Raw genomic sequence first — 24399 nt, 5'->3', positions numbered from 1 at the left:
TGTGTTGTAGACCTACAACTCTCACAATTCTCAGCTCTGCTGATGAGAGTTGTAGTTCAGCTGAGGCGTTATACTATCCCTGGAGAGAGAGACACACACACCTCCTTTACATCTAAAATGCCCTGCAGGTCCCTATGCCAACCCTGTAGGAGCCCTGATTTTTACATTGGCTCCCATTTCCTTAGTGCAGGTATAGGATCCATTATCTGGAAACCAGTTAACCAGAAACTTCCAACAAATCAATCAAATAATCCAACTTTTTTAAAATGATTTCCTTTTACTCTGCAATAATAAAACAGTCGCTTGTACTTGATCCCAACTAAGATATAATTAATTCTTATTGGAAGCAAAACCAGCCTATTGGCTTTATTTAATGTTTATTTGATTTTTTAGTAGGGATGCACCGAATCAGTATTCGGTTTGGGATTCGGCATTTTTCAGAAGGATTCGGATTGGGGCGAATCCTTCTGTCCGGCCGAATCGAATACTAATTTGCATATGCAAATTAGGGGTGAGGAGGGAAATCACATGACTTTTTGTCACAAAACAAGGAAGTAAAAGGTTTTCCCTTTCCCACCCCTAATTTGCATATGCAGATTTGGTTCAGTATTAGGCCAAATCTTTTGCGAAGGATTCGGTGGTTCGGCTATCAAGTACAAGCTACTTCCGGGTAATGGATATTTCTATAATTTGGATCTTCATTCCTATTTTTTAGTAGACTTGAGGTACAGTATGGGGATCCAAATTACGGAAAGATCCCTTACCCGGAAGTAGCTTGTACTTGAGCTCAACTAAGATATAATGAATCCTTATTGGAAGCAAAACCAGCCTATTGGGTTTATTTAATATTTACATGATTTTTTAGTAGACTGGAGGGGCAGTTATGGGGATCCATATTACAGAAAGATCTGTTATCCGGAAAGTCCCAGATCCCGAGCATTCTGAACAACAGGTCCCAGCCATTTGTGTGGACACTAGGGAATTGTTGGCCATGCATGGGTGTCAATAGGACATTGGGTGGGCCCCGCTGTGGCCCCCGGGCAGCTGCTGATAATGTCTATAGGAGAGAGAGGCTGCAGAATGGCCGGAGGCTGATCAGATTGAGAACACGAGACCCTGCACAGAACGTCTCTCACCCACACTGTCACATTAGCACCAGTCCTTCAGCCGAATTTTCCCTTCCCATCAGAATCCCCCTAACGTCCCCTCCACTCGCCCTGCCAGTATAAATGCCTCCTTGTTCTTCTCTCCCCCCCCTCCCCACGCTCATTCATTTCTCACACTGTACATTAACCCTTTGGTGACACTTTCACTGTTTAAAGGAACAGTTAAGTGTAAAAATAAAAACTGGGTAAGTAAATAGGCTGTGCAAAATAAAAAAAACGTTTCTAATATAATTAGTTAGCCAAAAATGTAATGTATTAAGGCTGGAGTGACTGTGTGTGTAACATAATAGCCAGAACACTACTTCCTGCTTTTCAGCTCTCTAACTCTGAGTTAGTCAGCGACTATAAGGGGGGCCACACGGGACATAACTGTTCAGTGAGTTTGCAATTGATCCTCAGCATTCAGTTCAGATTCAAAAGCAACAGTTATGTCCCATGTGCCCCCCCCCCCCTCAAGTCTCTGATTGGTTACTGCCTGGTAACCAATCAGTGGAAACCAAGAGAGCTGAAAAGTAGCAGGAAGTAGTGTTCTGGCTATTATGTTACACATACAGTCACTCCAGCCTTTATACATTACATTTTTGGCTAACTAACTATATTAGAAACATTTTTTATCTTGCACAGCCTATTTATTTACCCAGTTTTTATTTTTATACTGAACTATTCCTTTAAAGGGAATCATGTTGTTCATAAAGACAGAGAATAGATCTTAACCCCCCCCCCCCCAGTACATTTTTGGTCAGGCCCCTTCCATGAATTCCGTGTGAGCGCAAGGAAAGCTGTGGGGTCAGGGGCATTAGCAAGTCACGTTGGCTCTTTATGGCTGCTGATTCTGGCCGCTCGGCTCAGCCCATTTACAATTGTTATACGGCTCAGGGACAGAACAAGCTGGAACCGGCCTCACCCTGTGTTAGATGTGGGTGTCTCGGGTTTCTATTTGGAGGTTACAAATGTACATACAGAGTGAGTCAGAAAGGCTCTAATTCCAGGGAAACTGTCACAGAAACTGTATCTCAATTTCATGTCTCTTCCCAGCAATGGGCCCCTGAGGTCCTGTCCTTAAACCATCCCTGTCTGTGCCCCTCACTGACCCTTTAATGGGCTGGTTCACCTTTCAGTTAACTTCAATTGGTCTTCATTATTTGTTTTGTATAGTTTTCTAATTATTTGCCTTTTCAGCTTTCAAATGGGGGTCACTGACCCCATCTAAAAATCAAATGCTCTGCAAGGCTACACATTTATTGTTAGTTACTTTTTATTACTCAACTTTCTATTCAGGCCTCTCCTATTCATATTCCAGCCTCTCATTCAAATCAGTGCATGGTTGCTAGGGGAATTTGGACCTTAGCAAACAGATTGCTGAAATTACAAACTGCTGAATAAAAAGCTAAACAACTCAAAAACCATAAGTAATAAAAAATGAAAACCCATTGTAATTGGTTAATAACAAAAATAGTGATTAGTATTGGTCTCGTACTGCTGGTCCAATTCTTAAAGGGGAACTAAAGCCCAACAGAGAATGAAGTGCTCCACTTTATGTCTTCCCTTTCTGTACCAGCCCAAGGCTACCATGTCCCTTTATATATAAAAGTCACAGTATGAGACTGACGAGCAATAGATTGACATTAAATTGCAGAATAATTGAGTAACAATCAGCCCCGTAGCATCAGTTTCTGTGACTTAATTTTCTGCTAACATTGTGATGATTTCCCACATCCCCTAAGCTTGGCTTCTCAACAGCAGCACAGAGCCTACTGAGCATGTGCAGTGCCACTGACACTCCTAACTAGATGGGGAGCTACTAGGGGCAACTTTGAAGGCCTGGTCATTACTGTTATAGGGCTGTTGGACCTCTGGACTGGTACAGTAAGTTCAGTATATAAAATACAACATTTCTAGCCTGATTGTTATATTATGTTTCAGTTGTCCTTTAACAGTGGAGATTAAAGGTAACTGGATCAGGATAATAGGGATCTGCTTAATCCACATAATCCTCAGATTTTCACTAAAGGAACAAGATAATTTGGCACAGTGACCTCATTGTGAGATTTGGAGCAGACATGCCTGACGGACAGGAAAGACCTGGGCACGTCACACCTTGTGAGCATAATAGAGTTTAGGGCAGAGACACACGTGGAGATTCGGGCGATTAATCTTCCCAAACTGCCTTTCCGCCAGCTAGAATCGAAATCACCTCACAAGGAAATTTCGGGCGACTTCGGAAAATGAAGCGAATTTTAGGGGCAGATTTATTAAAGGTCGAGCGAATTTTCAATTCAAAAAATTTGAAATTCAAGCTAATTTTTCGAAAACGGACCCATTCGATCGATAACGGACCTTAATGGGCCAAAAAAAAAAAACTGACATAATTTCAGTTGGCCTTTTTGAATTCGAATTTCGAAGTTTTTCAACTTCGACCCTTGATAAATATGCCCCTTAGCGTGTGCCCTTACACTAAATATATATATTCCAGTTTGGTAAGATCCTTTAATATGCCGTTTTATTTGATATAAACTATATGATGCTCAAGTATTCATTTGGGGGGTATAGTTTTCCTTTAAAATGTGGTTTCAGTTATACTTATAGCTGGAGCCCCTGTGATGTCATTACTGATACTGTGGGAAGTCCTGCTGTGATTGGCTGTACAGACAAGGGCATTTAATAGACCAGCAAGTGTTGTCTGGGAATTGTGGCCCCGTCTGTAGCGACCCAATGCTGCCCCACAGTGATTTAAATGATCCCTTTCCCAGGACTGTTTTTGGTCTATGCCTTATCAGACACGGTACAATAAAGACTATTACAACACTACAACTTGTACTGAGTCGGACTTGTTTGTGTAGTGAGAGCAACATCCACAGGGGAAACCCAGTGGCAGAAAGGGCGGAACTCTATCCCTTGTAATACAATATATATAATACGATATATATAATACGATATGCAGCTCATTCCCACAGATATCATCGATTTATTATGCCTCTTGTATTTCAGCCCATGGGCAGTGGGCCACATTGATTCCCTCTCAAGCATGAAAGATAAAGGGGAAGTAAAGCCATGGGTATATTTTACTATTGTTTTAAAGGGGTTGTTCGCGTTCAAACAACTAGTTGTTTACCGATAGATCACCAGAAATAACGACTTTTTTCTATTTTCTATGTGTGACCGTTTTTCTACTATTGAAGTGTAGAAAAAGCAGCTCTGGGAAGGGGGGGGTCGCCGACCCGGTAAACTGTTCTAAATTGATACATATAGTTGATACATTTCTTATCTTTGTCCCTGCTGAGCAGAATCCCTGGGTTTGCTTACAGGCAGCTGTTAGAACTGATTAGTGATGGGAGAATTTGCGCTGTTTCGCTTTGCCAAAAAAATCGCGAAACGCCGGCGAATTTTTGCTGCAAATTTTTGCCGCAAATTTTCGCGGGCGTTTCGCAAATTTATTCGCTAGCCGCGAATTGCACAAATTCGCCGCAAATTCACTAGAACTGATACAATAGTTACTAATACTCCAGAGATGCTGCTGAGAAATGGATCAACTAAATGTAGCAAAATTGTAACAGTTCAGAATCTGCACCTGAATTACTGAGCTGTAGTGATTAGGCTTGGGCGAATTTGACCCGTTTCGTTTCACCAAAAATCTTTTCTCCGACGAAATGTCAAAATTTGCCAAATTTTGATGCTCGTCATTTTTTTTTTTGACGCGCGACACCGTACAAGTCTATGGGCGTCATTTCCGCGGCGAAACAAGCATCCCTAGTAGTGATGTGTGGGCCGGCCCAATACCAGCAGGACCCACTGCACAAAATGTTCGGGTCACGGGTGAGAATTTATAGCCTTATGCCCACCCCTTTTGTGATGTCAATGCGGGGCGGGGGCAGGTCTAAAAGTAGAGGGCAGCAGCGGTTTGGGAGGCGGCAGATTAGGGTCGAGTGCAGGTCGAGAAATTCGTGACTGAGCTGCCAGACTCAAACACCACAGACAGGAACGTTCAACTTTAAACTAAGATTTTGGAAAAACAGTAAAAAAAATAAGCCTTGAAAAAGCAATTTTGCGAAACGCGCGTTGGCTTGCCATTATCTACCAATTTTAGATAAAACCTTGGGGGGTTCTATTTCCAAAAATGTTTTTTTATAGTGATCTGGGCACTTCTCTCTGCTCAGATTATAGGAGATTCCTTATCTGCATTCTTGTTTACTGTTTTCACTATAAGTGCTCTGGAATTTGTGTGTTTTTTAGACAAGACAGCTTCTCTAGCTAGTTAAAATAGAATTGAGACCAGCTAGACAATACGTGACTTCTCCACCATCCTACCAATTTCCTTTTCCTACCTTTTCTTGGAATCAGAGATGTTCATAATTGCACTTTAAGTAATTTATATGTGAATTGATCACATTTGGTGGCACTTTACCATCCTTATTGGTGTTTTAGCGGGTTGTTAGTAAATTATCAATTAATGTTAAATGAATTATTCATGAGTTAGAATTTACCTAATATACACAATAATTAAAATGAAAATTAATTGTGTTTTAGTTTTACTCTATTTAATGTTAACTTATTGAGGTTAAGCACTAGCACTTTGTGGGATCAATTAATTAAATAAAAAGAGGGAATTCATAGATATTGGATCACGTGACCTAATGGTTTAACTGAAAACAGATCACACAGTGATAATATATATTCTTTTGTAATTTTTCTGATTAAGAAGACGGGGATTCTTTTCTCCAGTAAAAAAATAAATAATGGAAAGTAATCGAAAAAAGTCTTTATTTGTGGGGAAGAATCTAAAACAACTGAAATGAAAAAAGTGTTTGGAAGGTGAACCTTTAAAGGAACAGTTCAGTATAAAAATAAAATGGGGTAAATAGATAGGCTGTGCAAAATGAAGTTAGGGCTGGAGTGAGTGTGTGTGTAACATAATAGCCAGAACACTATTTCCTGCTTTTCAGCTCTCTAACTCTGAGTTAGTCAGTGACTATAAGGGGGGCCACATGGGACATAACTGTTCAGTGAGTTTGCAATTGACCCTCAGCATTCAGCTCAGATTCAAAGCAACAGTTATGACCCATGTGGCCCCCCCTCAAGTCTCTGATTGGTTACTGCCTGGTAACCAATCAGTGGAAACCAAGAGAGCTGAAAAGCAGGAAGTAGTGTTCTGGCTATTATGTTACACATCCAGTCACTCCAGCCTTTATACATTACATTTTTGCCTAACTAACTATATTAGAACGCTGTTCAAAGCAATCACGGAGTCTGGCAAATTAGTATCAATATGTTGGCTTTATTGAGCGCATTAAAATTGCTAAGGAGGGGGATTCACATCTAACGCGTTTCGTGACATTTTTTTCTGTATTTTTATACTGAACAATTCCTTTAAATCCAGTTAAAGCAGATTGATAACCCTCATGTGTATATGTGACTATGGCTGTACCCTGGTTATTGCATTTTCCAGCAAAAACTGCTAGGTCATAGGCAGCAACAACAAACATATTCTAATTGCATGAGATGGGCTTGGTGGGTGCTGGGAGTTGTGGTCCAACGACAGCTTGAGGGGGTTACAAGTATAAATTAGGGATGCACCGATTCCACTATTTTGGATTCAGCCAAACCCCAAAAAGTTATGCGATTTCCCTCCCCACCCCTAATTTGCATATGCAAATTAGGATTCATTTCGGCCAGCCAGATGGATTCGGCCGAATCTGAATCCTGCTGAAAAAAGCCGAATCCCGAACCAAATCCTGGATTCCGTGCACCCCTAGTATAAATTGTAAAAATATCAAGGGGCCCTTCTTGATTCTGGGGTCCCAAAGCAAATGCCCCTCTATAACTAAAGGAACAATTTAAAATAATACGGTCTATTTATTTCGAAACTTTAGAAGTAGCAAAAAAGCAATTTATTTATAACTTTATGGGTAAAGACTTTGAGATCTGAAAAGGTATTGTTACCTGTCAAGATTGAATTCGAAAGTGTTCCATTCACATAAACACAATATTTTCTTACTTAAAATTTGTCCGGCATAGAGATGAAGTTAAATGCTTCGGCCACTTAGTAGTTATTACATATTACTAGTTCTTACTAGTTATGGTTCATATATTATATTGAATTATTTTATTTATTTATTTATTGAATTATTTTATTTAAATATTTACTCTGAAATTGTCACGTCAATTTATTGTATGAACTGGTTATTGCTGGATTATTGTAAAAATCAATAAAAAGAGATTGAAAAGAGAAATATAAGTAAAGGGCGCCGTTGTGCCGTCCTGCAGTAATTTAAGGCTTAATCGGGTGCCTTGGAGGCAAAGACGCTGCTTCCCTGTAGCTATAAATGAATAAAACATTCCCAATGAGCAGATAATGGAGCAATGGGTTCTGTGCTGATTGAAGCTGATACACGGCACCCAGAGCCAAAGGCAATAGATCAGTGTGGGTTTTTATTTCAGGGCCTGTATTATGTATAAATAAAGCTGATGACTTACTGGCCGGCCGCTACAAAATCAATGTTTCCTGATGGGTGTAGATGACTGGGGCTGGTTAGAGCCTGATTTTATCTGCTGCTGCTGCTGCTGAATTGTGCGGCCTGTCACATCATGTGTCCCCTCCAGGCCTAGCCATTGATCATAAAGAGATTGTGTCATCCCAAAATTTTACTTTTTTATAGAATTTGACAATAAACGTGACATAGCTCTTCACATTCTTATAATGCAGCACAGCCTGCATCAGTGCATTGTGAGGGGGTGGGTAGTGGGGTACATGTGGGAACCCCTGGAATGTCCACCAGATTGTGAATACCAGGAGACACAGGCTGCAAAAGCACAGGAGAGCAATATACCTACTGTCTGCCTGTAAGTGCATCTTACTCTACCAGTCCTATAGGCACATCATTATACCTCTTACAGTTCCAACTCATGCCCCATTGGAGTTTCAGGCCTTGCACTTGCTTATAGTTCCTTCTCTTGCACCCCTTTAGAGTGCCTACTCTTGTGCCCACTTAGCATTCCTGGTCTAGTGCACCCCTTAAGTTCCTGGTCTAGCACCCCCTAGAGTTCCTGGTCTAGCGCCCCCTAGAGTTCCTGGTCCAGCACCCCCTAAAGTTCCTGGTCTAGCATCCCCCTAAAGTTCCTGGTCTAGCGCCCCCCTAGAGTTCTGGTCTAGCACCCCCTAGAGTTCCTGGTCCAGCACCCCCCTAAAGTTCCTATTCTAGCACCCCCTAAAGTTCCTGGTCTAGCACCTCCCTAGAATTCCTGGTTTAGCGCCCCCTAGAGTTCCTGGTCTAACACCCCCCTAAAGTTCCTGGTCTCGCACCTACCTAGACATTCTGGTCTAGCGCCTCCTAGAGTCCCTGGTCTAGCACCCCTTAGGATGCCCTCTTAGAGTTCCTGTTCTTGTGCCCCTTTAGAGTCCGTTCTCTTTCACCCCCTTAGAGATCCTGCTCTTGCGCCTCTTAGGATTTCTACTCTTGTGCCCTCTTAGAGTTCCTGTTCTTGTGCCCCCACAAGAGTGGAAAAGGTAAGAACTCCGGCAGACCAAGCAAGATCATTAAATATATTAGAATACCTACAAATATGGATTTAAGAGCTTCTCAGGTGAAGTCACCTCTGAAGTGCAACCTTGGTCAGGGTCCCCCTGATCAGGTTGCTGAGATAGGAATGTATCTTACATCAACTATAATTTCAATATTATATAATAAAACAAATAAGTGTTCACCAGCACAGTGCCATATTGAGTCTCCTAGGGCCAACTAGAGAACCTGGCAACATATTGGGTCTCCTAGACCCGACTAGAGGACCTGGCAACTTGGGCCAACCCCCTCAGCAATTAGAGATACAGCAGATAGAGCCAACAGGTACAGGTCTTTATATAGGCCTCGCACTGTGAGCTGCACAGAATGTTTGCTCCCGGCAATGATTTACTGTAGATGTTTTATAGCCAGGGACTGCGTGCAGGGAAAGCAGAGCTGCTCTCTTACATCTCTCCTCAGCCAGGTACAGTAAGTAGGTCATCTGCGGGCTCACTTCCAAGGACAAGCAAGCCCTTTGGGTATTTGTGCTGAAATGTACTTACAGCCTCCAAAAACAAATAGATCTGCCCGGTGATTAGAAATGTCCGGGTGTAATTGGCAGGCAGCACACCCAGCGACAGTGATGTCACAATCTGTTGCAGAGCTCCATTTAGCCACTGGGGGAGCTGTTTCCTTAAAATCTAAGGAATATATTTAGACATACCCAGGCAGAGTGGGCAGGATGAAACAATGGAATACCTGCAACCGGTTTTTAATATTAACTCTTTCCTCCCTGCAGGTATTGACATCCTGAAGCTTGTGGCAGCACAGATAGGAAGCCAATGGCAGGACATCTACCAGTTCCTGTGCAATGCCAATGAACATGAGGTGGCCGTCTTCTCCAACGGCTACACAGCGGATCACGAGCGAGCCTACGCAGCCTTGCAGCACTGGACCATACGAGGACCGGAGGCCAGCCTCGCCCAGCTCATCAGCGCTCTGCGCCAGCACAGACGCAATGACGTGGTGGAGAAGATTCGCGGGCTGATGGAGGACAGAGTGCAGGTATTTGGGCTTATGCTATCCTACTATTTATGTGCTGCCCATTGTACAGAGCAGTAAAATAGATTCACACTGAGGGTACTGGCTGGAGAAACTGTGCAGTGACTCTGTGCCTGGGCAGCCTATAATTTGGTCTTATTCACAACCAACAGTGCAGTGCCCACAGCATGATATGGATAGTGTGACTTACTCATTAAATGAGAAGGAAAGGATAAAACTAAGTAAGCCTTATCAGAAAGGTCTATATAAAGACACCAGTAAACCCTCAGTAATGCCTAAACCTAAGTAATGCTGCTCTGAGTCCACTGTGAAAAGAAACACAGCATGTCTGCCCTTCTATTATGTACTCATGGGCTTCTGTATCAGACTTCCTGTTTTCAGCTTAAACCTCCAGGGCTAGGGCTTAAGCATGCTCAGTTTGTTCCTCTCTCGATCCTCCCCTCCCTTCTCTGCTGTAATCTGAGCCCAGAGCTATAAGTGAGCAGGTAGAGACTCAGGCAGGAAGTGATGTCACACCAAGCTAATATGGCATCTGCTATCCTAAACAAACAGAAAGCTTCTAGAGCTGTTCACTCAGGTATGGTAAAGCATTCTACAGAATAAATATATAGTTATAAATATATAGTTATAGTTTGCACTATTGTGGCTAATCTATTGGCAATAAACTGCTTCGGTAGCTTTCCGTCTCCTTTAACATAGGCCTGTGATTGGTAGGGTGCAGGCCAAGCGATGAGATTAGTAAGGTACAAACAATGGAAAGTGCGGCTCCGTTCAAATTAAGTAAAATAAATGCTGACTGTAACTAATCTCTAGCCTGGGTGTGTAAACCCCCGAGCTCGACACATAGGGCAGCAATAACTTAATTAACTTCAATTAACTTTTAGTATGATGTAGAGAGGGATATTCTGAGACATTTTGCAATTGGTTTTCATTTTTCGTTATTTGTGTTTTTTGAATTATTCAGCTCGTTATTCAGCAGCTCTCCCGTTTGCAATTTCAGCAATCTGGTTGCTAGAGTCCAAATTCCCCTAGCAACCATGCACTGATTTGAATAAGAGACTGAAATGTGAATAGGAGAGGGACTGAATAGAAAGATAAGTAATAAAAAGCAGCAATAACAATATATTTGTAGCCTTACAGAGTATTTGTTTTTAGATAGGGTCAGTGACCCCCATTGGAAAGTTGGAAAGGGTCAGAAGAAAAAGGCAGATAACTAAAAAAGTAAAACATATCAATAATGAAGACCAATTGCAACATTGCTAAGCATTGTACATTCTATAACATGCTAAAAGTTACCAGCCCATTATGATAACGGAAATGACCCGAGTGAATAAAACCCCAGGTCCCCCACTTCAAGGCTTGATCAATACATATCAATGTAATCACATAAAGACAAATCCACTCTCACCGAATTTTTTAGCTGGCTCAGGTGCAGCTCCTCAAACCCCCATCTTGGGATGATACGTAGGCAAAACAGAAGCAAAAAAAGAGCGCGCACTCCTTCAGTCACCAGTTTCAGATTAAAACTTGAATTTATTTCATGTTTTTTAAAACAAACACGTCCTAACGCGTTTCATAGCAGCAGGTTCCTAATCCTAGGCAGGTAGTGAAACGTGTTAGGACGTGTTTGTTTTAAAAAAAAAAACATGGAATAAAATCAAGTTTTAATCTGAAACTGGCGCACACTTTTTTGCTTCGGTTTGAATATTAGTAAGGGGGTAGTGGGTGGTATGTTGAGGGGGTCTAGTTGCAAATTCTAAACCAGTGGGTGATTACTATGAAAGTTGGCACCATATCTTTGGTGGAGAATGCGGATTGAGATCCTCCCTAGTGGAGATATAATTTCTTCCTATTGCAACGGTTTCTGCAGAGAGACGTAGTTCTGCGCGGCATGAGCTGGGGCCCTTGAGGCCTCCCCACACCCCAGTGCTGAGTAGGATTATGGAGTTTGCCGGGTAGTTTGGCAGCTGGGATATAAATGAAGAGTAATGTACTTGACCGGTGGGGGTTCCATTAAAATGCTGCTATTGATCCTCCTATTGACGGGTGTTGCTGCTCACAGAAACGTTACACTGCATTCGCTCAATACTAACACAATATCAATGGGCCCGGGGAGAAACTGCGCTGGAAAATGTTTGCTGACAAGGAACCTGCCAAAAAAAAATCCACGGCCTTCAGCCAATTCTCTGCCCGGCAACCGACTCCAGGAATCACGTTTATGTTCTGTTTATTGTCTCAAGCTGTGTTGCATTCACTTATTACTAAGCATTTGATTCTAAAGGGATGGTTCACCTTAAAATTAACTTTTAATATGTTATAGAAAGGCCAGTTCTAAGCAACTTTTCAGTTGGTCTTCATTATTTATTGTTTACAGTTTTTTTTAAGTTTGCCTTTTTGTTCTGACTCTTTCCAGCTTACAAATGGGGGTCACTGACCCCATTTAAAAACAAATGCTTTGTAAGGCTAAAAATAAATTGTTATTGCTTTTTATTACTCATCTTTCTATTCAGGCCTCTCCTATTCATATTCCAGTCTCATATTCAAATCAATGCATGGTTGCCAGGGGAATTTGAACCCTAGTCCTTGGAAGAACTCAAATTCGACTATTCGCCACCTAAACTGAGTTGTTTGAAGCCTTCCTGACATTTGAGTTTTTTTCATAGAAATAACTCGAATCGAGTTTTTAAAATTCAAATCGAGTTTTCGGGTCGATTAAATTAAAAAAATTAGATTTTTTAAATAAAGTTTGATTTTCGAATTTGTGGGAGTTTAGGGAAGTTTTTAAAAACTCACATAAATTTGAAATTATACCTTTAATTAATAAGTATAAGATGGCTGATCACGTTGGTAACTTGATGTAAGTCTATTACAAGTTGTGCCTCCATGACAGTTGGTTGTGCTTTCTTAGATGTGCGGCATTATATAACTGTATTGAAAAGGCACACACGCACATAACTTGGCAGTTGGAGTCCTCTTCTACTGCTAACTGCCACCCTTGAACAGAATGATTAACGCTTACCTGTCTGCACTGCAGGATTTCTGGCGCTTACAGGGTTAACTCAATTCTGCTGAAGACAAACTGTAATGATTCAGAGCGACAATAGATGTTTAGCTTTAAAGAGTTTTTTTTAGAGGGGGTCAGTGACCCCCCATTTGAATGCTGGAAAGAGTCAGAAGACAAAAGCAAATAATTAAAAAAACGGTAAAAGTTAACTTTAAGGTGACGTGCCCCTTTAAAGAAGAATTAAACCGACATAGCCAAGATAGGGCCCCTGCTGAACTGCAGCCTTGTTCCCTGTAGCATCAGCTTATATTACAGCCAGGGAAGCTCATTTTCTGCTGGATAATTAGTGATGAGCCCTAAGCTTAGCTTCTCAACAGCCAATCAGAGCCCACTGAGCATGTGAGTGTCACAGACACTTTCCAAGATGGTGACCCCCTGTGACAAGTTTGAAGTCCTGGATCATTGCTGCTATTGACAAGCTCAAACTTTAGCCTCGTGCAATAAGTTCACTATATAAAATATGGCAGTTTTAGTTCTCCTTTATTTTTAGGGTTTAGTGTGTGTGCCGCATGTGCTTTACATCAGTATTGGTGGTTGGGAAGTGTGAAACTGCAGTACAGTAATGGCACATGGGAAAGACTGGGGAATTCCAGGACTGTAAGGAATACATTGTGCAATGAGTAATGTGCTGTTACAAATCTCACCACAATGTAATTAACAGATATAATTGTGATACAGTTGGTGCCGGCAGCTTGTGGCGTAGGTGTAAGCGCTTAGTGATGATCCATGGATCAAAAACAACACCAGAGGGATGTAAAAATTAGCGATGAGCGAATTTGTGATGTTTCGCTTCTCCGCAAAACCGCGAAAAGTTTTTTTTTCATGTGTTGTTTTTATTACACACGCATCAATTTTGTTTTGACGTGCTCCTTTTTTATGTGATTTTTTTTTGACGCATCAAACTAAACGGATGGCAAATTTTTGCCGCATTTTCACAAAACTTTTCACCCGCGGGAAATTTCTGCGTTTCTGACAATGGCGAAACTTGTCACTTGTAAAAACAGATGAATTGTTTGGATCATGCCGGGAATGATTTTCTGAGCCTGGGAAAGCCCCTCCAGCAAGGGATCTGCACCCGACACTCTTTCTCATGTGCAATGGGCATGTAAGGCTACACATTCATATCGGAGTCGCTGACCCCATCTAAAAAACAAACTCTCTGTAAGGCTTCAAATGTATTGTTATTGCTACTTTTTATTACTCACCTTTCTATTCAGGCCTCTCCTATTTATATTCCAGTCTCTTATTCAAATCAATGCGTGGTTGCTAGGGGAATTTGGACAGAATTCTGCAAACCGAAGAGCTGTTTAATAAAAAGCTAAATTAATCAAAAATCACAAATAATAGAAAATGAAAACCAATGTCATTCTCTATACAGGTATAGGATCCCTTATCCGGAAACCCGATATCCAGAAAGCTCCGAATTACGTAATGGCTATCTCCCATAGACTCCATTTTATCTGAATAATCCAAATTTTTAAAAATTATTTCCTTTTTCTCTGTAATAATAAAACTGTATTTTATACTTGATCCCAACTAAGATATAATTAATCCTTATCGGAAGCAAAACCAGCCTATTGGGTTTATTTAATGTATAAATGAATTTCTAGTAGACTTAAGGCATGAAGACCCAAATTATGGAAAGATCCGTTATGCGGGAAAACCCCAGGTCCTGAGCATTCTGGATAACAGATCCCATTCCTGTATCAGAATTTAAAGGGGTTGTTCACCTTCCAAACACTTCTTTCATTTCAGTTGTTTTCAGATTGTTCCCCAGAAATAAAGACTTTAAAGTCGAATGTCCCAGTTTCAGTCTGGCAGCTCAGTAATTCAGGTGCAAAGTCTAAACTGCTAAGATTTTGCAACATTTAGGGGCCGATATATCAGAATTTCGAGCTATTTTTTGTGTACTTCCACCCTAAGAAAAGTCCAAATTCAATTCGAATTTGAAAGAAATTAGAAAATTTGAATATCAAAATTTATCATGTACTGTCTCTTTAAAAATTCAACGTCGACCATTCGCCATCTAAAACCTGCCGAATTGCTGTTTTAGCCTATGGGGGACCTCCTAGAACCTATATGGAGTCAATTGGTGGACTTTGAAACATCAAAGTTTTTTTTTTTTTGGGAATTCGATCGAATGAGTTATTTCTTCGATTGGTACGATTCGATTACGGACCTATTCAATAGAAAACTGACCTATTTGACCAAAAAAAACTTTTACTTAATTTCGGTTGGTCTTTTTGAATTTGAATTTCGACATTTTTTTCAATTCAAAATTCAACCCTTGATAAATATGTCCCTTAGTTGATCCATTTCTCAGCAGCAACTATTGTATCAAGTCTAACAGCCGCCTGTAATGAAACCCTGAGATTCTGCTCAGCAGGGACAAAGATAAGAAATGGATCAACTAAGGGTAAGGCCAGACGTGGCGTTTTTACGTTGCGTTTTTAAAAAAGAACAGCCAGGTGTAAATACGCTACTGAAACCACACACGACCGTCAACATGCGTTTTTCATGCGTTTTTCAGCAGGTACGATTATTTTCCCAACATGCACTTCTTCATTGTTCTCACTAAATTTGGACGCCATATTTAAAATACGCTGCGTATTTACGTACAGTGTGGTTTCAAACATGCAGATCCCACAGAGTCTATTGATTTGGTAGTTTCTTGACGTATTGGCGTTTCTGCTAAAAAACGCCAATACTGCCGCCCTGTGGCGAATTTCATCTTGCAAGCGCCATGTGTGAATTGCCATAGTGCGTTTTCCATTAGTTTCAGTGGTAGTTTAGTTTATGCATATTTACGCCTGGCTGTTCTTTTTTAAAAACGCAACGTAAAAACGCCACGTCTGGCCTTGCCCTAAATGTATCAATTTAGAACAGTTTACAGGGTCGGCGACCCCCCCCAGAGCTGCTTTAGAAGGTGAAAAAAGACACTTTACACTTCAATATAAGAAAAACACATTGGAAAAGGTCGTTATTTCTGGTTATCGGAAAATAACTAGTTGTTTGAAGGTGAACCATCCCTTTAAGTTCACTTTTATCATATTCTAGAATGGCCGATTCTAAGCAATTAAACGCAATTAAACGCAGTGTTGTCTGTTGAGGCCACTGGTTGGGCCGGATCAAGTCGAGACGCGATGGCTTCTCAGCGGTGTCCCCAATAAACAATAATATTATTGCAGAACAAATGTTACCGATAACGACTCTGGGAATGTGTTTCTTATCGTGGGAAAGGGAATCAGTTCCGGGGTCTAATAAAGGAGAAGGATTGGGCGTATGTGTGATGTGTTTATGAGAGAGCTGGCGGCTGGGAGGCCTTTGAGCCTGTTGGAATTCTTGTTGCTCAGAGTAGAAACACTCCGGGCCATTATGAATCCCATGTGACTAGCGCTCAAGCCTTCATCATCATCATCATCAGATGTTCCAAATGGGTTCCAATGTTTGTTATTCTAGTAAATGCCTCTAGCTGAACTCACAAATGGTGTTTTTACTGGAATATTATGTTATCCTCCTGTTCTGTAAATATTTGGTTATTGCAACTTTGTTTTCTTTTGCTGGAATATTATCTTCCTTTATAGATCAGGGCCATCTCCATAAAATATGGGAATTGAGTTGAATGTGAAACTTTTGGGGCCATGAAAATGTGCCTCGTTGGCACCAGACATTTACGCCTTCTTTGGCACTTAGAATGAGCACTGCATGACCCAGGCAAACCAGTGATATCACTGCCGACTATAGATTCAGAGCGTTCAGAGCATTGCATTAATCCCAGACCTGCTGGTGATATCATTGACGAAAAATAATTCAGAGCATTGCATTAACCCCACACATGCCAGTGATATTGCTGCAGAAAATGGATTCAGAGCATTGCATTAACCCCAGACCTGCTGGCGATATCGATGCAGAAAATGGATTCAGAGCATTGCAATAACCCAAGACATGCCAGTGATATCGCTTAAGAAAAATAATTCAGATCATTGCATTAACCCCAGACATGCCGGTGATATCGCTGCAGAAAATAGATTCTGAGCATTGTATTAACCCCAGACATGCCGTTGATATCGCTGCAGAAAATAGATTCTGAGCATTGCATTAACCCCAGACATGCCGGTGATATCGCTGCAGAAAATGGATTCAGAGCATTGCATTAACCCCAGATATGCCTGAGAGATCACTGTAGGAAATGGATTCAGAATATTGCATGAACCGCAGACATGCCACTAAGATCAGAGCAGAAAATGGATTAAGAGCAGCAGTGCAAGAAAAGGCGGCTACATTGGCTCTGCTGTCATTGAATGATTTGTCCATAGACTGTTATGCTTTGCTCCAACACTGGTCTCTCCTTTCCTCTTCTGCTCTCCTGTCCTGTCTCCTGCGTGGAATGGAGTGTCACCACCAATGAGCAGAGAAGACGGGGGAGAGACATTCACACCATCCCATCTGACCCAAATTCACATGTGCGGCCTGTGACATACAAGGTGATGCCCGGTTGTGCCAGCTTGATATAATGGAAACAAGTGGCCCAAAGAGACTGCCTCACTTGCCCTGGAGCTTTCCATCCAGTCCCACACATAAAGGAACCTACCCAGCGCTCATCAGTATCTACAGATTAGAATTGCACTAATTCCTAATTAATTGCACTTCATTTTCACAGCAATTTACAATCAGTGGGCCCAGCTAATCAAACACATTAGACGTCTTCTTGTTTTGAAGATGATTTGATTATAATAATCTGTAGTTTTACAAATGTGTAGGATTACAGTCGCTGCATGGGCTTGGCTCAGAAACGGCAAGATAAATCTTAAAGGGGAACCGAACCCTGGTTTTGTAATCTAGATGCAAAGTAGTGTCTTAGTATAAAGCTTTTAGGGGGTTATGTAATAAAAGGCACTAAGTTTGCCCAGGAGCAGTAACCCACAGCAACCAATCAGCAGGTAGCTTTAAAAGAAAGCATCTTAGTGGTTGCTATGGTTACTGCTCCTGGGCAAACTTAGTGCCTTTTATTACATATGGGGGTTAGAGTTCTACATCCTATAGATAGAATTGCTTTTTAGACTCCCAGCCCTGACATTGTAAGTTCCCACTCTCTTCCACCGTCAGATTCATTTCTTGGGGTGTCTGCCCCAGGGGCGCTTCGCCAATGAGGCGAGTTGAGGCTGTCGCCTCAGGCGACAGCGCCCCACTAGGTACCAGGGGCAGCAAAAATGCTTCACCTGGTACTTTAAGAGCAAATTTCCGTGGGAGGGGGGGCAGCAGCAAATGCTGCTGCCTCAGGCGGCGGAGGGGCCAGGATCGCCCCTGGTCTGCCCATGGGCCAAATACATCATTTTTATGCCCAATGAGTGACTTATAGGATTCATAGACATTTCTGTACAACATCCTGATAGAACACTTCCATTAAAGCTGGGGGTTCACCTTTAAGACAACTTTTAGTATGGCCAGTTATAAGAACCTATGAGTAATTGCCCATTTGGCACAAAACGCGTTAGGCTACACATGTCCTGCTGCTAAATAAAGATTATTCCTTTGTGTGGGTTGGTGATTTGGTTCACTGATTTTATGTTCCATTGCCTTTAAATGCCCATATCCTTGTGTATCGTGCTTCTCACCTCCAATCACAGCAATTAAAGGAGATGCGAGCTGAAGCAGTTGTTCTATTGATTATTAACCGACCTGAGAGTCACCCCATGGGGCAAAGCCTCCCTCATTACATGATAAGAGCTCAATTCACCCAAACTTCTCAGGTGAGCAGAATGGAGAGATCACAGAGGCGGATAATGTTGAGTAATTAGAAGTTATCAGACTCCCGGATTTAAAGCAAACTCTACAAGGAATTCAGCGGTCTGAGTGTAGCATAAAGGTGGCCATAAATAGACGTACCAATTACACTCTTTCTTGGGAAGATTGTCCGTTTCAATACACACGTGTAGAGCTGAATGGTCAGATATACTATATACAGACAGAAACAATAGAATTCTACCTGTATCTGACGATTCAGCACTAACAATGGCCGATATTTGTGTCCCGTCAAAGGCGCCCAATCAAAATTTTCCATCCAGCTCAATCAACGAGCCGACCGATATCCAAGTCTTCTGCCGATATACACATAATAAAATAGTAACATAGTAAGTAAGGTTAAAAAAAGACAGACGTCCATCAAGTTCAACCTTTTAGTATTTATTTTTTTAATCTGTCTAACTGCCAGTTGATCCAGAGGAAGGCAAAAAACCCCATCTGAATTTGCCTCAGAGGGGAAAAAATTCCTTCCTGACTCCAAAATGGAAATCAGACTAGTCCCTGGATTAGGGATGCACCGAATCCACTATCTTGGATTCGACCGAACCCCCGAATCCTTCACGAAGGATTCGGCCGAATACCGAACCGAATCCTAATTTGCATATGCAAATTAGGGATGAGAAGGGGGAAAACATTTTTTACTTCCTTGTTTTGTGACAAAAAGTAACGCGACTTCCGTCTCCGCCCCTAATTTGCATATGCAAATTAGGATTCGGATTTGGTTCGGCCGGATAGAAGGGTTTTGTCGAATCCTGGCCGAATTCTGAACCGAATTCTGGATTCGGTGCATCCCTACCCTGGATCAACTTGTACTATGAGCTATCTCCCATATCCCTGTATTCCCTCACTTGCTAAACACCATCCAACCCCTTCTTATACCTATCTAATGTATCAGCCTGTACCACTGATTCAGGGAGACAATTCCACATCTTCACAGCTCTCACTGTAACAAACCCCTTCCCAATATTTAGGCGGAACCTCTTTTCTTCTAATCGGAATGGGTGACCTTGTGTCAGCTGGAAAGACCTACTGGTAAATAAATCATTAGAGAGATTATTATATGATCCCCTTATATATTTATACATAGTTATCATATCACCCCTTAAGCGCCTCTTCTCCAGCGTGAACATCCCCAATTTTGGCCAGTCTTTCCTCATAGCTAAGATTTTCAATACCTTTTACCGGCTTAGTTGCCCTTCTCTGTACCCTCTCTAATACAATAATGTCCTGTTTGAGTGATGGAGACCAAAACTGTACGGCATATTCTAGATGTGGCCTTACAAGTGCTCTATACAGTGGAAGAATGACCCCCTCCTCCCGTGACTCTCTGCCCCTTTTAATACAGCTCAAGACCTTATTTGCCCTTGATGCTGCTGACTGCCATTGCTTGCTACAGCCAAGTTTATCATCTACAAGGAGTCCAAGGTCCTTTTCCATAAAGGATTTGCCTAGTGCAGTCCCATTAAGGGTATAAGTGGATATTTTTACATCCCAGGTGCATGACTTTACATTTATCAACATTGAATCTCATTTGCCACTTAGCTGCCCAGATTGCCAGTTTGTCAAGATCCTGTTGCAAGTGCCACATCCTGGATGGAATTAATTGGGCTGGATAGTTTTGTAGACGAATACAAGAGTCCTCTGCACTCAACCCATTATCAATATATTTAAGACAGAGACATTTTGTGCATACTGCTACTGAAAAATGCCTTACCCTTTAAACAACACAGGGATTGTTTGTCCATATATTGCAATATATTTAAGCTGGCCAACTACGTCAAAGTCATCCCATATCTGGCCAGTCCTACACTTAATTTTCATCTGATTCATTAAGAATTCTATGGTTTAATTATACATTTTATAAAAGGGACGAATACGTTTTACCTGCAACTTACTTGCTGCTTTCAAAGTAAAACTCCCAAACTTGGCTGCCCTTTTATTAGACACCAGTGGGATCACCTGACTATAGCTGGGAAGGGTGGGAGCTACAACATGGAGCTGGTCACTGCTCCTGTATAACTATAACTATATAACTATAGTTATACAGGAGTTGTTTAAAGGGTAAGGCATTTTTCAGTAGCAGTATGCACAAAATGTCTCTGTCTTAAATATATTGATAATGGGTTGAGTGCAGAGGACTCTTGTAGTTGGCTATATGTATTTTGTGGTCACACCCTCATTGCACCCCCGCCTAATGGTTTTAAAAAATAGTGGTGAGCACAACTTTCCCTTGTTTGTTATCGTTTATACAGGAGCAGTGACCAGCTCCAGCTCCCACCTCTATCCATTGTTGGATAAATGCAAGGAGTAGCTGTACAAGGGCTGCCAATAATAGATTTAGTGAAGCTATTTCATGATTATTATACAATAGAATATGTTTCTGCTTTTATCTATCCCCCCCAGGGGCCCCCTGTGATGCTGTGATATAAATACCCTCACCCCCCTACCCTAAACTCAGTTCTGTATACTGTCTCTAGTAGGGGTAAGTCTATAGCAACTGGATTTGTTGAGTAAACTTTACAGATAATGGATTTTCTGTAGTTTGGATTTTCATACCTTAATTCTACTAGAAAATTATTTAAACAAATAATAAGTAAATAAAGGCTTTATGGCCTTTACATAATTTGGATCTTTCTGGATTCCAGATAACAGATTCTAAACCTGTACTGAGCTTACTGTACCAGCCCAGAGGTTCAGCAGTAATGATCCAGGACTTCAAAGTTGTCCCACAGCCGCTCCCCATGTTGTTAGGCCTCTTTTGAGTGTCAGTGGCACTGCACATGCTCAGTGTGCTCTGGGCTGTTGTTGGGAAGCTTAGGGGATGTGATAAACCATCACAATGTTAGCAGAAATAGCTATCAGACTGCAGTTATATAAGCTGATGCTACAGGTTTGCTGATTATTAAATTCTGATGCTAATTGCACTGGTTTCTGTGCTGCCATGTAGTAATTATCTGTATTAATTACTAATCAGCCTTATATTGTGACATTTCTATTCTATGTGTACTGTATATTGTGAGTGGGTCCCTAAGCTCAGTAAGTGACAGCAGCACAGAGCATGTGCAGTGAATCAGCAGAAAAGAAGATGGGGAGCTACTGGGGCATCTTTGGAGACACAGATCTTTACTGCTAAAGGGATGTGGTTGCCTTGGGCTGGTACAGAAGCCAAAACTGTGCAGCATTTCTCTCCTACCGTAATTCTAATTCTTTTTTTTAGATTTAGTTTCTTTTTGCAAACTGCTCGTCTAAATCAGACACAGTTGCACAATTGAGCTTTGGGTGGAAAGGGAAAGAGGCCCTTCAGTTTGGGGTAGAAGCGAATAAACAGAGAATATTAGTAATGTCCAGTAAAGTACAACTATGTGACCTAATATTCTATGAAATTGGGGTATTTATGTCCCTATTGGAATCTGTCAGAGGGGGGCACTTTCCTGTAGCTGCTCCACATGTCTCACTGCTGCTATTGATCATGGGATTATAGATGAGCAGATTAAATATCACTTTGGCTCAGTCAGACTCATTGACTCAGAGTCATTTGTATGGGGGCCTTGTATTATAAGTACATAGTGTTCCATCACATATAATGGCACTTCTGTGACAAAACTTCTTATTTATATTTATATATATATATATATATATATATATATATATATATATATATATATATATATATATATATATATATATATATATATATATATATATATATATATATATATATATATATATATATACATACAGGTATGGGACCTGTTATCCAGAATGCTCGGGACCTGGGCTTTTCCGGATGATGGATCTTTCCGTAATTTAGGTCTTCATGCCTTAAGTCTACTAGAAATTCATTTGCCACCAATAAGGATTAATTATATATATATATATATATATATATATATATATATATATATATATATATATATACAGAGAAAAATGAAATCATTTTTTAAAAATGTGGATTATTTGGATAAAATGGAGTCTATGGGAGACAGCCATTCCGTAATTCGGATCTTTCTGGATATGGGGGTTCCGGATAAGGGATCTTATACCTATATATATATATATATTTGTTTTTTTGCAGGTGAATATTTCAGTGTATTTTTCTATTTGTCATTTTATAATTTTTAGGTGTATTTATTTTTATTATTATTAGTAGCATCTTTATAGTACAGGTTTGGGAACCATTATCAGGAAACCTGTTATCCATAAAGCTCTGAATTAAGGAAAGGCTGTCTCCCATAGACTCCGTTATAATCAAATAATTCACATTTTTTTAAAATAATTTCCTTTTTCTGTGTAATAATAAAACAGTCGCTTGTACTTGATCCCAACTAAGATATAATTAATCCTTATTGGAAACAAAACCAGCTTATTGGGTCTATTTAATGTTTAAATGTTTTTTAGCCGATTTACGATATGGAGATCCAAATTACAGAAAGATCTTTTATCCGGAAAACCCCAGGTCCCGAGCATTCTGGATAACAGGTCCCATACCTGTACTTGATCCAAACTAAAATATAATTAATCCTTATTGGAAGCAAAACCAGCCTATTGGGTTTATTTCATGTTTACATGATTTTTTAGCAGATTTAAGATATGGGGATCCAAATTATGGAAAGATCCTTTATCCGGATCCCGAGCTTTCTGAATAACACTTCCTATACCTGTATATGTTTTTGCCTCTATAGGTAAATAATAGGAACTACTGTATATCAGCATAGGTGGTATTAAGTAGGGATGCAGCAAATCCAGGATTCGGTTCAGGATTCGGCCTTTTTCAGCAGGATTTGGAAAGCTTCTGCACGCCTGAACTGAATCTGAATCCTAATTTGCATATGTAAATTAGGGGTGGGGAGGCAAATCCCGTGACTTTTTGTCCCAAAACAAGAAAGTAAAAAATGTTTTCCCATTCCCACCCCTAATTTGTATATGCAGATTTGGATTTGGTTCGGTATTCGCCCGAATCTTTCGCGAAGGATTCGGGGGTTCGGCCGAATCCAAAGTAGTGGATTCGGTGCATGCCTAGTATTAAGTACAGGTATGGGACCTGTTATCCAGAATGCTCGGGACCAGGGGTTTTCCAGATAACATATATCAAGTATTACATAAAAAAAGGAAATCATTTTTAAAAATTTGAATAATTAGATTATAATGGAGTCTGTGGGAGACGGCCTTTTTGTAATTCTGGATAACGGGTTTCTGATAAGAGATCCTATAATTTACCTGCAGTAACGTAGAAGGGTATAATAATCCTTTATAATCCCTAATAATCCAAACAGTCAGTGAGCCAATGACAGGGAATAAAGGAAATATTGGGGGGATATTGATTGGTTATTGGGGTGTGTGTATAATAAGACACAGATGCACCTTCTCTTCTTCTTGTGAAACTGAATTTCAGTCCCTTTTGGAAGTAGAACCTGAGGGTAAATCTGATGTTATTTCACTTCTGCCGGGGACGTTCCCAATTCAGCAGGATCTGCCATAACCCCAGACATGCGGCATCCCATAATAACCGCCAGTGTAATGGCAGCCGGGCTTCATTCTCATCAATTCTCAAGCAATTTGTATCTGAGGATCAATCTAATAAGCTGCCGTAGTTTTTTCTTGGAGCCAGAGAGAAGTCATCTCGTATGCAGTTCTGATCCGCTGATCCCTGTAACAATCAGTGAGGTTCTTGTTCCTGGGGAGAATAATATTAATGTATGAGACTGATCTTATCATACACAAGTAATGTTCTTCTTTATGATGGATTTATAGTTTTGTTATATTAAAGGGCAACAAAACTAATCCATCCACTGCTCCATCCACACTCTCTAAG

General features: G+C 40.8%; 1 protein-coding gene across 1 annotated transcript in view; it reads left to right on the top strand.

Annotated features, from left to right (window-relative positions):
- tnfrsf21.L (tumor necrosis factor receptor superfamily member 21 L homeolog) overlaps positions 1 to 24399 on the top strand; it is a 60597-nt gene that overhangs the window by 26601 nt on the left and 9597 nt on the right. Inside the window, exon 4 of the mRNA XM_018264058.2 lies at positions 9459 to 9724. Coding sequence (XP_018119547.1) covers positions 9459 to 9724 — 266 coding nt within the window. The remainder of the gene's footprint in view (positions 1 to 9458; positions 9725 to 24399) is intronic.

This window comes from Xenopus laevis, chromosome 5L (assembly GCF_017654675.1).
Source record: "Xenopus laevis strain J_2021 chromosome 5L, Xenopus_laevis_v10.1, whole genome shotgun sequence".
Lineage (NCBI taxonomy): Eukaryota > Metazoa > Chordata > Amphibia > Anura > Pipidae > Xenopus > Xenopus laevis.
Note: the sequence above shows the minus strand (reverse complement) of the source record. Positions and strands in the feature narration are given on the sequence as shown.